Source organism: Myotis daubentonii, chromosome 15 (genome assembly GCF_963259705.1).
Source record: "Myotis daubentonii chromosome 15, mMyoDau2.1, whole genome shotgun sequence".
Classification (NCBI taxonomy): domain Eukaryota; kingdom Metazoa; phylum Chordata; class Mammalia; order Chiroptera; family Vespertilionidae; genus Myotis; species Myotis daubentonii.
In genome coordinates, this window is record NC_081854.1 from 29,372,253 (window position 1) to 29,388,505 (window position 16,253).

Sequence of the window (16,253 nt, forward strand, 5' to 3'; positions counted from 1 at the left end):
TCACCAAGGACATGTTGCTAACTCCTCTGAACGTAGGGTAAATAATGGGGTTCTTGTGAGAGGTGATGCAGGTGAAAAACTTGGCCCCCAGTTCACAGCAAATACACAAAAGCTCTGCCCCAAAAGCTGGGGACGTGGGTGCTCCTAAGGCTCTTGGCACCACCTGCGGAGGGGGACCCTGGCCTGTGCCCTTTGGGTGACATACAGTTGGAATTTCTGGGACATTTTGATGGCCCTTAGGGCAAGAACATGGGACATTCTGGAATCCATTGGGGAGAAAAGCCCTGGAAAGTCAGAGCCCCAAAGCTTCCAGCTCAGAATGCCCAAAGTGTGTCATCAGCAGCCACACCGAGGCTGCTGGGGCTCGGTCCCTCCCTCCTGGAGGTGGTATGAGGCTACCCTAACGCCAGGCCTCTCCAGTTCTGCTGGAGTAAAATCATAAAATCACCGCAGCCATGGGTATCTGAAGAGGCGAGCAGCATGCTGGGGCCACGGCGCCTGTGGTGTCCTTGGGAGCCCAAGCCCTGTACCAGTTCTGTGTGACTTAGGTGAGGACCTGGACCTCTCTGGGCATCTGGGAAGTGAGGACAGTAGTGGCCTCCCTGTGTTGTGAGCTTTGACCTCAATAATGAGTTAGCTGAAAAGCCCCCAGCATGGGGCTTGCCCTCCTGCCTTTGCCTATTCTGCAAGAGGGAGCGAGAGCCCCCAGCACCCCCATGAAGGCTAGGCAGGAGGACACCCTGTGCCCACAAGGGCAGAAGGGCCGAGGGCTCCGACGTGGTGGGGTCATCTCACAGGTCTGCCTTTGTCCCCGGCGGTGGTGTCAGGGTGGGCCTGGTTGGTGCCTTCAATGTGCCAGGAACTGAGAGGACACAGGGACAGTAGGGTATGTGTGCGCCTCTGGGTGGGGGTGAAAGGGAGCCCCAGGTCCTCGATCTGCAGGGTGCTCCCTGTGGCGGGTATCAAGGTGCTGCCACAGGAGGCCTACTCTTGCCTCAGCTCAGTCACACCGGCTCAAGGGTCATCTCTATGAAAGTGGGGAGATAAAAGGTTAGGGACGACCCTGGGAGCAAAACCAGCCCAAACTGCCTTTTCATGTCCCCGTCTCTCCCGGGCGATTATTTCTAAAATCCCATTTCAGCCCCTCGTATTGGAGGGCTCTCGCATACATCACAGCCCGCAGTCCCTCAGGCCCCGTCAGCAGGGGGATCGTGTCCCCACCCTTCAGGGGCTGACGTAAGCCTCATCGGTGCTTGTGGCTCAGCGTACACATCACAGGTGACCTGGGTCCTCACAGGTCACGTAGCTGAGTGGCTGTTCTGGGGCTGGCGGGAGAATCATCTGGCACTCAGGAGAAACACGTGCAGGATAAACCGCCAGCCCCTAATTATTACTTAGCATTCATATGAGCAGCATTATTTTAAAATTTGGCAGCATTTCTCTGGAGGGTTCAAGGTGATATGCAGCCAATTTGCACGTTTTTTAAACAATGAAAACATGTTGGGAATTGGTTAAGCCTTCGTGGCGCCTCGTTGCCGGCAGAGGGAAATCCTCACCACTGGGCCTGGCTTTCCAGACCCTCCACAGACTGGCTGGCCTTCCACCGGCCTCCTGCCCACTCCCCACCTCACCTGTGGCAGAACTTCAGTTTGCTCCTGAACTGCAACTGCCATGCCTTTGACGGAGCTATGCCCTCTGTGGGGACGCCTTCCCCTCAGCCCCGTCAGGGGTGCCAGTTTTATAGCCTTCAGGACCCAGCTGCAGCGTCACCTCTCCGTAGAGCAGGGGTGGGCAAACTTTTTGACTCGAGGGCCACAATGGGTTCTTAAACCGGACCGGAGGGCCGGAACAAAAGCATGGATGGAGTGTTTGTGTGAACTAATATAAATTCAAAGTAAACATCATTACATAAAAGGGTACGGTCTTTTTTTTTTTTAGTTTTATTCATTTCAAACGGGCGGATCTCCGGCCCCGCGGGCCGTAGTTTGCCCACGGCTGCCGTAGAAGCTCTGACACTCGAGCCCCAGCCCAGGGTGTGCCTGCCGCTGTCCGTAGGGCTTTCCACTTTATCCAGCTCTGAGCTCAGAGGGCAGACCCAGACGCACATCCATGGCCCCATGAGTTCCTTAGATTTCATCAATTCCTTTTTTAAAATAAATAAACTATACAATGTATGTTTATTAGCTTATATGACAGTTTGTAATTATCTATCTGTTACTTATTGTGACTGTTTACTTCTTGGGTGGGGCGGGGCACAGAGCTGGTGGGCAGCAAGCAACTAAAAAATAAAGCAAGGGCCCTGGCTGGTGTGTTCGGTGATTAGGGCGTCAGCCCTTGCACCAAAGGGTCTCAGATTTTATTCCCAGTCAAGGGCATGTACCTGGGTTGCAGGTTTGATCCCCTGGCCCTAGTCGGGGATTGTGAGGGAGACAATGTGTCTGTCGCATCGATGTTTCTTTCTCTCTCTTCCCCACCCCGCCTTTTCCACTCTCTCTAGGAAGCAATGGAAAAAAATATCCTCAGGTGAGGATTAAAAGATCAATCAATCAATCAAATACATGGTTTAAATGGGGAGGGGGGGAGGGTCTGTTACAGAAGGGAGTGCAGAGACAAGGAAGTCTTGCTCCCCTTCTTCCCAGGTGCAGTTTCTGTTTCCATCTAGAGATACTGTGTACATGAACATTTCATGTTTTAAATATCCAGGGGTGTTCTGCAGCCTTTCTTGGGGTCACATCCCCTCCCTATAGGAAACACACAAGCAGACACCACACACACACAAACACACACACACACACACACACCATATATATATATATATATATATATATATATATATATATATATATATATATATGCTGTCCCTCTGTCGCAGCCCATAAGCGGGGGGTTGGGGGGGGCGGTGAGGAGACAAACTCTATCATTGGACTCTTCTTCTGTTCAAATCTCAGTGTAGGTGTCCTCCAGGAGGCCCGCACTGAATCCGCTCAAGCCTGGTGAGACACTCTCCTAGAGTCCCCAGCCCCCAACCAACATGTCCTAGATAGGTGTGTGTGTGTGTATACGCAAGTGCAAAGCAGTTGTGGGTATTCGCTTACCAGTCTCTTACTTAATGCTCACAACATCCTCCTCAGTGTACAGATGAGTAAACCAAGGCTCAGAGAAGCAAGGAGGCTTGCCCACAGCCACCTAAGAGATGAGGTCAGGGGCTGATCTTGAGCTTGTCTAACCCCAAAGTGGGCTTTTCCCACCACTGCATGACTATAGTGGCCTGTGTTTCCACCACCCCCACCACCTTTGAGCACCTGAGAAGGGACTCATCTGCATCTCACTCAGTTCAAAGCACCATCCATCTACTCACTCACACATCTACTCATATGTCCATCTATCCAACCCAACCACTCATCTATCCATCCACGCACCCACCAATCCATCCATTCAAAAATTCATCCACCCACTCCTCCATCTGTCCACCCATCCACCCACACATCCAGGCATCCATAATCTACCCATCCATCAATCCATCATCTACCCACCCATCCATCTGCCTCCTACTTACCCACTTATCTCTCTATATATACCCACACCCCCTTGTGCCCACCCACCCGGGCAGCCAGACCACCACATTCATTGTCATAGCCCAGTCACACGCAGGTAGGTGCACCAGTCTGCAGATGGGCCACTTGCCCTTGGTGGCAATGGATCTGGGAGGATGAGAGGAGACTCCAGAGCCCCAGGACCAGTGCTGGGAGAGGAGGGCGTCCGCTATTTTTGCTGCCCCTCCCCCAATCTGGCAGCCCCTCCTCCTGCAGCAGGGGCCCAGATGTCGGGCGCCTCCCCCGCAGCTCTCAGTCCCAGCAGCTGGGTGAGGAATGTGCTTCCTTTGTGTGCTAGCTACAGGGTGAGCAGGCCTGACATCTGGATCGTGTTTGCTGCCCTTTGGAGAGCAGGGAAGGTTTTCATTCCAGCTCTTTGAGCTCTCCACCCTCCCCCACTTTAACTCTTTGCCAGTACGCTGTAGAAGACCAGACTCGTAACAGCCCACAGGGCTCAGGGCCAAGGGGTCGGGGCATCAGTGGTCAGTCGGATCTGTGGGCTCTGCAGCCCGACCAGAACCCCAGACTTTCCTTGAAGACACCAGCAAGAACATAATGGCTCTGACCTGCTTTCTACTCAGGAACCATGGTCACAGTTCATTTCTCATCATTTTTCTGTGCATATGTTTACTTACAAGATGGAATTACATGCTTTTGTCACCTCCTTTGATTCTCACTCATGAGTCACTTTTCCAGATCATTAGATAATATTCTATCTATCCTGGCATCATTTTTGCTAGTAGTGGGTATTTGAAATATAACACACACATGGAAAAGTGTGCAGCATGAACTTCATAAAGTGTCCCGATAGCAAACATTACCTGCCCTCAGGCCTTGATCCCCTCCCAGTCACTCTCTGTCAAGGGAACCACCAACCTGACTGTGACACCATAGACCATATTGCCTGTTTCTGAACTTCATATAAATGGAAGCACATGGCATGCACTCTTTGGGGTCTTGTGGCAACCACTCACTCACATGTTTATGAGATGCATCCATGTTGGTGCATATGGTTGGCCCTGTCCTTTTTCCTTGCTATATAGTATTTCACCATGTGGATCTGCCATGACTCATGACCATTTGACTCTTGATGTGCAATTGGAGGGCTTCCCTTTGGGCCTTTGTGACAAGGTGGCTGATGACCACTCTGATTTCTTGCTGCTGACTCACATGGGTTTGCACATCTGTTGGTGTTGGTTCTGGGCCTAGGAGTAAAATCACTGTGGTGTGGGGTGTGTGATAGTTCAGGCTATTGGATACTGAAAAAGTTTCCAAAGTGAATGTAACTATAGCATGGTTTTGAAGATTCCATAATGTTGCATTAACCAGAAAGTTTCTTTAACAAGCCCTCTATTGTGGTCGTCTTATTTATTCCCTGTTCTTCACTCTTACAATGCTATGATGAGCATCCTTGTAGGTACCTGTTGGCTGGCATCCTGATGATGACCTTTGAACACATTCGCTAAGGTGGATTTGCTTGTCCAAGCCAAGTCACCACCATCATGTTATAGGTGTAACATGGGCTGTGCTTTTCCAATTCAAGAGGAGTGGGGAGCCAAGAGACAGGAGGCCCTGATTCAACTTCAGTTTGCCATCTTTAAGTTCTGATTAGTTGGTTTCTAAGCTCCCTTCCAGCTCCAATATGTTGTAGTTCTCAATACTAAAATGTATCAGTTAGCTACTGCTGTGTAATAAATAACCCACAAACAGTAGCTTGAAACAACTACCATTATTTGGATCATAGTTCTGCTGTTTGGGCTGGCAGTTTAGTCAGGCTTATCTGGGAAGTTCTGATCCTGGTTGGGCTTGCTCTTGGGACTGTGGGAAGATGTGGGTCTGTGGTCAGCTGTGGGTTCCAGATCAGCAGCTCTGCTGATTGTGCCTGGCCACCCCATGTGATGAGGCCCTCAGCTGGGACAACTGCCCCATGCATGTCTCACCCTCCAGCAGGAGGGTCAACAAGAGAGCAAGTGGAGCCAGCCTCTGTGTCCAGGCTCACAGTTGACTGACATCACTTTTACTGCATCCTATTAGCCATACAAAGTCCCAGGGCCAGCCCAGATCCAAGGGCAAAAAGCAACCCTGTCTCTGGATAGGTAGAGCCGCAGTCACATTGCAGTGGGCCTGGGTCAGGAAGAGCAAATAATTGAGGCCACTTTGCAATGCATCCACCTCAGAGGTGGAGGGGATCTTAGTAGCTGTAACCAAGCTTCCTTGCTGTGGGATAGGCTCCGATAGCTCCTTGGTCCTCAGACACAGCATGAAGGGATGGATGTCCTTCCCACTTACACACATGGGAGCTGCTTGAAGGGACCACTGGCAGGGGCACAGGTCCTGACCCAAGCCCGAACCAGGTTCTCTCCCACCACAATGGGCCAAGCTCTCAAACATACATAGATGGGATCCAGGGCAACAGAGGGCAGGTAGGAAGCACACTCTTTCTTAGTGTTCAGCCAACAAACCTTCATGGAGGACCTACTAAGTGTCAGGCGATTGTACAGAGAAAGACAAGACCGTGTGATTGGGAATACAGGCAGTGGGCACAAGGACCAACACAGCCAATGCTTGATTCCAGGTGCTGACAAGTGTCCCAAAGCAGAAAAAATTGGGTGACGTAGCAGGAAGCACAGGGGTGGGGACAGTTTGAGTTGGGTGAGCAGGACAGCTGCTCTGAGGAGGGGCATTTGAGCCCAAACCTGAATGATGAGCAGGAGACAGCCTTGCTGTGATGTGGGGCAGCGCCCCGGCAGGTGCAGCGGTCCCGAGCAGGACAAGAGCGAGAGCTGGGCCCAAGGACTGTAAGGCAGTCAGAGCGCAGGAGATGTGCAGGGTACACTCAGTCCATCTGCCACCCATTGAGCAGTTTTGCCCCGGCTTCTTTGATGAGCCCCAGATTCATTTATAGGCATAACATGGGCTGTGCTTTTCCAGTTCAGAAGGGGTGGGTGGGCCCTGCTGGAGGGGAGTTCTGGTGGGATTGGGTCTGGTCCAATTTTGCAGCATCTCAGTGGTAGAAGGGACTTTCCCACCCAGGCATACCGGCTCCCTTCACCCTGACAGGATGTCATGAACTCCTGCTTACGATGGTGGGCAGCCTGCCCACTGCCAAGTGTCCCCCTGTATCTGCGAGGGTGCTTCCCTGTGCCCCTGGGACATTCTATTGTGGACTCTCTCATTGGACGGAGGCTGGCTGGCCCCTTCTGGGCAGGCTCTGGGTACATCCACAGGGAGAGACGAGCGCTGCCACCAACCAGCTGGGGGCTTCAACCTTTGAGCTGGACACACATGGGGTCTGCTGTGTGATGGCCATGTGGCCTGGGGCTAGTGATGTCACTAATTTGTGCCTCAGTTTCCCCATCTGTAACTCGGGATCCTAACACCTCAGGGTTTTGTCAGGAGAGTTGAATGGGAGAGGTGTTTCAAAACCCCCGGCACAGAAACAGCTCTTAGCAAAAGAGAAACTATTTACAATCAAAGCTGTACCCTAGCCGGTTTTGCTCCATGGATAGAGCATCAGCCGGCAGACTGCGGGTCCCGGGTTTGATTCCCGTCAAGGGCATGTACCTTGGTTGCAGACTTGAGCCCTGGCCCTGGTCAGAGTGCGTGCGGGAGGCAACCAATCAATGTGTCTCTCTCACATCGATGTTTCTCTCTTTTTGTCTCTCCCCGTTCCCTTCCACTTTCTCTAAAAATCAATGAAAAAATATCCTCAGGTGAGGATTAAAATAAATTAATTAATAAAAGCGAAGCCGTGCACACACACATGCCGAGGACAGAGCCTTCCTTCCAGGACCCCGCAGCAGGGTCTCCTCTGTGCCCCACGCATGCTGGACGCCTTCCCTGGGTGAAGGAGTTTTGCCCTTCCTGCACTCTGTGGAGCGGGCCTGTTCCCATCCCCACTCTCCAGGTGAGAACGCTCAGGCCCAGCGTAGAAAAGCCACTGCGCTTGCGGCTGAGACTGAGGCGGGAAAGGGGCAAGGCCGGCCAGAACCTGCCCCCGACCGCCCGAGCCATGCAGTTTCCAGTTCCCGGGCCTTCTGGGCCCCTTATTTAAGACCATCCCCACCCCAAGAAGCAGAGTTACAGGCCCCATTTACCAGTGGGTAAACTGAGGCTCGGAGGCCAGCTGGGTCATTTCCCCGAGTTCACAGTAGTTGGTCACAGAGCAGGATGGGAACCCGGGTTTCCTGACCCCTGGGCCAACATTGTTGTCATGGTGACCTGCAGTCTTCACAGTCATCACCCATAGGCCTGGGGGTCGGGGTCCCTGGGGCCAGGAGCGGGGGGCTCCATACCGTGCTGTGGGAAGGGTGGTGGCAGGCAGAGGAATAGCCCACCCGGGTCAGGCCCCAAGGACTGGGCAGGGCTGGGCAGGAGGCCCGCCTGGAGCAATGCAGGGAAAATACTAATCCTTGTGTTTTTATATTATTACTTATTCATCGGGTGGTGGAGGCCTTAATAGAAACCAGATGTGGGAAGTGACTCAAGTTCCAGCGCCTGGGACTCGTTAGGCTGCGCCACCCCCCACATCCCCGGCTTTGCCGAGGTCTGGGATCAAAGATGAGTGTCCCCCTGACATTGGCCTTGAGGGCTGGGGGATGGGTCCCTCCTGGTCAGACCCACCCATCTGGCTGTAGGGTTGGCCCTGAACACAGGCAGCCCCTCCACATCCCTTCACCATTGCCCCAGCCTGGGAGCCCCCTGCCATCTCTGGTCCCAGACCCCTCTGAGATGTGGCTGCTTCCCGAGGGTTCGGGCCTAACTTTTCCCTCCATTTATTCCCTTTAAGAGGGTCCAGAAGAGTCGGGGTGCCCACCCCCGCCAGGAAGTTTGCTCTCAGTGGGGAGATCACCTGGCTTACTCAAGACCCCAAGGTTGCAGGAGAGGAGCCCCCACCCACTCTCCAGGCAACCCTTGAGGGGAGGAGGGTGGGCATTCTAGGGGCCAGAGCTGCCTAAGCAAAGGTTTGGAGGCTCAAATGCCCCTCCTCCATGAGAGAGAGCTGGCTCCCCCTCTCTCACTGCTCCTCCTGTTTGCATCTTGAATTCCGGCCACTCTGGGGACGGGGCCCCTCTGTGAACTGGTAGTGTAGCCTGTCTCACCTCTCCCGGGCCGCACAGCCGTCAGCACAGGGTGCGTGGGGTCTTCCCAGAGACGGGGCCCTGCGGGCACTCAGGGCACCCAGGCCTTCAAAGAAAGACTTCCCTGCACCACCCTGTCGCTCATGGTTTTCAAGGTCCCATGGATATGAGGCCAGAAAACCTCCCTGGGGCCACCTGAGCCAGAAAGGACATCACTCTTTGTGTGGACACGAAGGGCCCCGTGGGCACTGAGCACTCAGGAGGGCTGCTCCGAAAACCAGGGGACCCGGCTCTGCCCCTCAGTGAACTGCTTGCTGCTCCAAAGATGGCGCCCCCAATGGCTGACCCCAGCCTGGCTCCCCGGGCTCACTGTGCTGCTTTGGTGTCCATGGCTCCGTTACATCTTCTAAGTCAGGGGTCCTCAAACTTTTTAAACAGGGGGCCAGTTCACTGTCCCTCAGACTGTTAGAGGGCCGGACTATAGTTTAAAAAAAAACTATGAACAAATTCCTATGCACACTGCACATATCTTATTTTGAAGTAAAAAAACAAAACGGGAACAAATACAATATTTGTATTTGCATGTGGCCCGTGGGCCGTAGTTTGAGGACCCCTGTTCTAAGGGATCCTGCCCATGGGGGACACCCTGACGCATGTGTAGCCTGATTTCTCCTCAAACACACTCACACTTTCTATCTCTACCGTGAGTTTGGTGACAGGCTTGTGGGAGGGTCAGGGGTTATTTGTAATTAGAAGGGGCCAAGCACCATTGTAATAGGAGGTCTGTGAATGAATGGATGGATGGACTGGCAAATGGATGAAAATCCTGGCAGGCACAGCAGTGTTTAGGAATCAGAGCCCTGAGCCAGGCAGCCTCGTTGAGCTGTGGCCTTGGGTGAAGCCATGACCTTCCTACCCCAGACACCCACCTGGATCAGGACGTTGCCACACAGAGAAGGCGGCCGGGAGGTGACAGTGCTTAGGGGCGGACTTTGAGGCAGAGGGCTCAGGAATCGTGACTGGTAAAAGGAAGCCTGGGGGGCCGGGAAGCTGGAACAGTCTCCTGTTGATGGGTGTCTCCCGGGGTCCTCTTGGTCTTAATTCAGCAGGTATCTATTGAGCACCTACTGTGTGCCTGGTACTGCCCTGGACTCTTGGTTTTGCATTTGGGCAAAGAGGTGGAGGATGCAAGCAGATCTCCAGGTATCCAGGGAAAGGAACTCTTGGCAGTGGGAACAGCCAGGCAAAGGCCCGAGGCAGACACAGCCAAGCACACAAGGGCGGAGTGTGGGAGGGGAGGGCAAAGGGGACAGCCAGTCACAGAGGACCATGTGTGCTCTCAAGGGCACTGGCTGGGACACAGGCAGCCACCTTTACCCGTCTTAGGAAATGTGCCTTAGAGGGCACTTCCCACTCCGGTTCCCAAGAAAGTCGAACAGACAGGTTTACCTTGGCAGGAGTTTAAGGTAGTGGCCCGCTGCCCACAGAGGCAGAAGCTGGGAATTCAGAGACGGGGGGCCGGTTCCTGGCTCTGCCCCCCACCCACCTGCAGAGCCTTCACCTCTCAGGGGATGGTGGGTACGGGCTTGTCAGTCTCACCTGGTTGTGGAGGACGTGGTGAGGGTAGCCTTGGCCAGACAACCTCACAGAGGGATTTCCTTTCCTTTTGCTCATCTGCACTTTCCTGCAAGGAAGAGGCAATGTTTGCAAGATGCAAAAGGAAAATGACTGGACAACGGTTACACGCTGGTTTCCTTTGGTCCTCACCACCATCAGAGTCACCGCGATCGCCAGGGACTGTGGCTGCGCATGTTGCTCTGCCCTCTGAGCGCTCTCTCCTTACTCCTACTTACAGATGTGGAGACTGAGGCTGGGCAGATGCCCAGAGTCCCTGCTTGCTTTACAGAAGAGGAAACGGACACGTGTCCTTCCTCCAGTGCAGGGCCCCCCACACCAAGCTCACCCGGCAGCCCTGGAAAAGGCTCTGCTCACACACTCAGTACTTCTGAGACCGGCCTCTTTGTTATGCTGGGGACTTGAGAGGGGCTGAAACCTTCAGGGCCCCTCCCCAGCCCCCCATGGACCTCAGGAACCCTTGCCTGCAGGTCAGCTCCTGGAGAAGGGCACTGGGGGGCAGGGGGTCTGTGCCCAACCCAGGAGCAGCACCTACTCAGTTTCTGTGTGGGAGCTTGTCCCAAGACCCCACAAAAGAGTGGTCTCTGGGGCCAGGCAGCCTGGCTTCAAGTCCTCAGTTTCTTCACCTGTTCACCTCACAGACTTGCTGTGGGGACAAGATGAGGTGGTTCGTGCAGGGTGCTTAGGGCAGGGCCCTGGCATTGTTGCCTGTCAGTCCCTGTGCAAAGGGCCTGAGGCAGCAACAGCTGAGATTACCTGTTGTTATCTGTCAGTACCTGTTGGTGCCTGGGCAAAGAGCCTGCGGCAGGTTACCTGTCATTACCTGCTGCCTTCCTACATCCCACGGCTTTCATGAGGGTCAAATGAGGTAGCAGTAAGAATCAGACTACAAAAGATCAAAGCGGGAGCTTGATATTTTGGCAGCAATGTGGATTCAAGGAGGGCAAAGCCGGGAAAATGAGCTGTGCTGATGCTAGCAGGTCCTCCTTCTGCAGAGGGTTCTAGAACCCCAGGGCTGGGAGCCCTGGTCGATGGCCAGTTCTCAGCCAGGCAGTGTGGGCTGGGAACCACAGGCAGACACGGACAGTGATGGATGGGGTGGCTTGTTCCGGCACATTCCGTGTTCTTTCCCACCAACTCCGCCTGGCCTTGGAGAGCTGCTTCCTCTGTCGATGGATTAGTGACATTTCGCTGGGAACTGGATACCCGTCTGGGAAAGACACAGGGTGTCCCTCGGGCCCTGGGAGCACAGGGTCTGGGAATGTTCTTTAGTGCTGGGAGCAGCGGGCAGGGGGCGGGGAGCTCTGACCGTGAACTGGAGCAGGAAGCCCAGATCCCAGGGGCTGGAGAGGACAGGGCGCTTTTGCCCACCCTCTCCCCTCTCTCACTAGGATGTCATGAATCGCTCCTGCACACTCAGACGATATCAAGACACCAGCCACTCAGGAACCAGCAGGCCCCCATCCCTTGTGCATCCATGGTGGGAAAGACAACAAAGAAACCCCTGTAGGGGGTGGGGACAGCCTATTAGAAGATGGATAAGTGCGAGGGTCCGATGGCCAGGGCAGGCCTTGGTCTGCCTCTCACAGGCTGGTGACCTTGGAGAGCCAACACCTGGGCCCTGACAGCGCTCTCTGGGGACGCTGTGTGGACGTGCAGGGCACGAGCCCAGCTCCGACTGGGTCTGAGGACACCTGAGAGTGGACACTGGAGGAGGGAGGGGACAAAGAATGGGGAGGGAACTAGTGTCTTGTGGGGCTGGCCCAGGTTTACGGGTGGCGGTTCGAACTTTGGGAGCTCTGCCCTCTGAGCCGGCTCATGCTGGCCCCCTCAGCAGCCTCGGTGGGAAACGGGAAAAGGGTGGCCCTCTCACGGGCACCTAGAAGCCAACAGTAGGGCCCTCCCCTGGACTCTCCCATTCCCCCCATACCCTGGCTGCTCCTGCTCTCACTGGCTTATGGGCACAGGGTCCCTCCTGGATGTCCCTACGCTGGCTGCCTTGGGCAGGAAGGTTGTGTGAGAGCTGCTGGGGGTCTGAGCCTCCCGGTGAGTCTGGGGGGACCCCGAGCAGCCTTAGCTCAGTATGAGGCCTTGAAGGGGGGCAGAGCAGGAAGCCAGCACAGGGAGAACAGTTACCCCTGTCTGGTGGCTCCTTAGAGTGTAGAGAGGCACCCGTGTTTGCCCCGGGGGTAAGGCCTGGTGAAGCCCGTGTGCAGGGAAGCCGCTGAAGGTGTTTAGGCCAGAGAAACCATGTGCGCACTCCCGACCCGCTCGCTCCAGCTGCTGTGCAGAGCCCTCAGTGGCTCCCGCTGCCGCCAGGCATCTACACTCGCCGCCCAGCCCCAGCTGGCCTTCCTTCCCGATTTTTCTGTGCAACTAGAGGCCCTGAGCACCCACCTCTGGCCTTTGTGCTCTGTTCCTTGCCCACAGTGCTGGTCCTCCTCATCTCCACACCACCTCTGCTCTGCACTGAGGCCCGTCGTTTCCTCCTTTCCGAGGCGGGGTCTGTGCTGCCGGCAGCCTCGAGAGCAGGGACCCAGCACATGAGTTGCTCTATAACCCTTTGCCGCATTTCACTGGGTGCTCCTATATGCAGACCCTTCACCTGATCTCATCGAACCTCCAGCTGCCCCTTATGGAGGAGCGGAGATGAGGTAACTTGCCCTAGGTCCCCTTGCCCGGAGGGAAAGAGAGCCAGGACTCAAACAAGATTCGAGAAAGACTCATGAGCTCCTATGGTCCTAGCATGCTCAGGACCCACAATCCAGGCAGGAGCTGGGGCAACATGATGCCTCTTCTAAAAGGAGAAGTGTGCCTGTGCGTGACAACCACGAAACCCTGCAAACCCATGTGACTGCAGGGAGGCACCCATACTTGCTGTGTGCCCTTGGGCAGATTACTGCACCTCTCTGTGCCTGCGAAACAGGGTTTTGGTGAGAATAAAAGGAGTGATAACTGTCCAGTGCTGAGAGCAGGACCTGCCTCCTCTCCTACGCAGGCAGACAGCCTTGTGCCTGCCTCCCTCTCCTTTTCACCCAAGGTTGCTGGGCACCAGCGGAGCTCTGCCTGCTCCAGCCTCGAGTCCCAGCAGGCACGGTGGCATGAGTGTATCCTGAGCCCGCTCTCAGGCTGTGGAGATAGTGCGATGTGTCGAGTTGTCCTGCCTGGACCCTTCCTCCGCCTCTCTGACCGTTGAGGGTCCTGTTAACAAGCTCCGTGTAGGAGTGTCAGTACGCTGAGTGGCCCTCCCCAACGGGGTTTTCCTTTATCGGCTTTTCTGGTCTGTTTAGTCTCTGAGGCTTCCGCCAAGCCCCGGTGTGGAAGGGCTTTGGAAAGTCAGAACAGGCCTGCGGCCCGTGTCCCAGGTTGGCATCCGAAACACCCTTCCAAGCATGCTGGTGGCACTGCCTGCCCTGGGGTGGCCTGGTCAGATGAAGGGCTGGCCAGGACAGCCTGCACCCTTAGGGGTGGCCCAAGGCCCACGGCGGCCAGCCACGCTTGCCTTCTTTGGTTGTCACCAGGGACTGGCCACCGGCCCTGCAGCCAGGCATGGTGTTGACGGGCCCCACAGCTGCAGTGCACATGTGCCCAGCCATCAGCCTCCTGACAGGCTGGCTGTGGGGAAGGGGGAGCGGGGTGCCCGGCGGGAGGGAGGCCAGCGGCTGCAGCTGAGTGGACAGCAGGTGCTGCGAGGCTGGGTGACGGCTGATTCTGGCTGCTTCCCTCCGTGGGCCCAGCAGGGCGGGGCTTCCCTCTCACCCCCGGGACCCTGGAGTGTGGAGGACTGTGAGAGCCCCTCCCTGGTGCTGCGGACGGGTGGGCATCTCCTCTCTGTGAGGGGGAGGTAGGGAGAGATGAAGGGAGGTTTGCACAGCATTGAGCATGAGATAATGGTCATGCCATTTGTGAGCATTATTAATCACCATCCCCAGAGGAGGGCCACCCCCACTCACACACACATGTCTATGTGTCTGCTCTGAGCAAGGGGCGAGTTGGGGGAGAACAGAGGGAAAAGAACTGTAGCCACATGGTGACTGCTAAGGGGCACTGAGCCTTGACGGCGGTTCTGCCCCACCATCTCCCTGGCTCTGGATGAAACCCCATCAGCGTTAGCAGGACGAGCTCAGGGCAGGGTGGCTGTGCCTCTTTATGTAACAGGTAGAGAAGGTCCACCTCCACGGTCCTGAGCAGCTGGGCCATCCGAAATCCCAGCCTCTGCTCCCAGGTCTTTGTGGCCTACGCGGGCGGGCCCTGACTGACCCTGTGTTAAGATGGAGCGGGAGGTCCAGTGCTCACCCCCTTCCACCTGCAAAGAATGCCCAGGCAGCTGCTGGCTCAGGGTCTGTGTGTTTGGCCCGAGTAACTCGGAGGCCTTTTCCTCTGGGTCCTGCTTTGTGGGGCCGGGAGCTCAGGCCCCACCCAGGTTTCATTTTGCCACTTCCACCCTCTCCCCACGCAGCTGGCCCCTAGCAGAGCATCAGACCACAGAGGACTTTTGACCGTTTCCAGGGCCTCAACCCTTGAGTGGGCAGACCGAGGCTGGTCTGAAACTGACCATGTCCCCAGCCTGGCTGCTCCCAGGAATTGCCCAGGGCCAGGAGATGGTTAAAAAGGAGTTTCCACCACCCCGTGTCTCCTGGAAGACCCCCATTCCAGCCTGAATGGGGCCTCAACCCACTGCAGCAGCCTCACCTGGGGCCCTGATGGAAACACAGATGCCCATCCCACACCGGCTCAATCAGAAATGGGGGTGGGGAGGCCGGCATGTGCATCTGAACAGGCCCTTCAGGAAGTGCTGGTGGAGGCTGCCTCAGTGGGTGCTGCCCGACTTCCGGGTCCGCAGTACCAGAGCGCCCACCACCCCCAGCCCAGGGAGGATCCAAGCCCCCGTGCTGGCCAGCCTAGGGCTCTAGCAGCCTACCTGAGATGGGCTGACCCAAGCCCACCCTCTGGTCCCAGGTGGGTGAGATATCAGCCACCTGTGAACACACCTGGGGCTTATCTGGGATTGGCCAGGCCCTGGGGCCGGATCTGGCTTTGTGGGCAGAGACGGAGCCACCTTGGGTCCAGCTGGGTAACCGCCACCTGGGTCCCCAGCAGCACAGTCCCAAACCCAGCCGCTGGGGGCCGGGGCTTTTCAGGCACGAGGTGTGGCTGGGGAGGCGCTGCCCCCTCCCCGCTCCGCCTGCCTCACTGGCTTTCTCTTCTTCTCCCCTCCCCGCACCCCGCACAGCCGTGGACAGGAAGGAGAAGGCTGCCGCCATGCCTGACTCCCCCGCGGAGGTGAAGACACAGCCCCGGTCCACGCCCCCCAGCATGCCGCCCCCTCCACCCTCTGCGTCCCAGGGCACCACACGGCACTCCTTCACACCCCACACAAGTGAGTAACTCCGGGGCTGGGCACCACATGGGGCCCTTGAAGTTGCTGAGGTGCCAAACCTCATTTCATGCTAATGGAGCCGGTGCTCCGGTTCCTGTGCCCTAAACCCTGAAACATCCACCGTTGGGCCCTTGAAAGGTGGGGGCCCATCATGGCTCAGAGGCCAAGCTTTGAGGTTCAAATGCCAACTCTTCCACTTCGTAGCTGTGGGCCCTTGTGCAAGCCACATAACCTCTCTGGGCCTCACATTCCTCATCTATACAGCAGAGCTGGCTGTAGCCCCTGCCTCGCTGAGCTGCTGTGCAGACAAGTGAGCTCATAGCAGTTCCTACCCACTGGCCGGCATATCGTGAGCATTCCATCAACGTTGGCTGTCATGTTGGAACTCGGAGCGGGTCGGGGCTTCCCGGTCAGACAGCAGGCTACGGAGTGCAGGTGAACTCAGTCAGGCCTGCGCCCTGCTGGAGAGCCGGCAGAGGCGGCTCTGGTCTCCGAGGAGCTCCGCACGGGCTCTCATACCAGGGGCTCTGCAGCCAGGCCCCTGTGGGGGGTGCGGGTTGGCCA

At 56.2% G+C, this 16,253-nt stretch overlaps 1 protein-coding gene across 2 annotated transcripts in view; it reads left to right on the top strand.

Annotated features, from left to right (window-relative positions):
• CBFA2T3 (CBFA2/RUNX1 partner transcriptional co-repressor 3) overlaps positions 1-16,253 on the top strand; it is a 61,222-nt gene that overhangs the window by 18,690 nt on the left and 26,279 nt on the right. For both annotated transcript variants that reach the window (XM_059667055.1, XM_059667056.1), the window contains exon 2: positions 15,543-15,689. In XM_059667055.1, coding sequence (XP_059523038.1) covers positions 15,572-15,689 — 118 coding nt within the window. In that variant the 5' untranslated portion in view covers positions 15,543-15,571. The remainder of the gene's footprint in view (positions 1-15,542; positions 15,690-16,253) is intronic.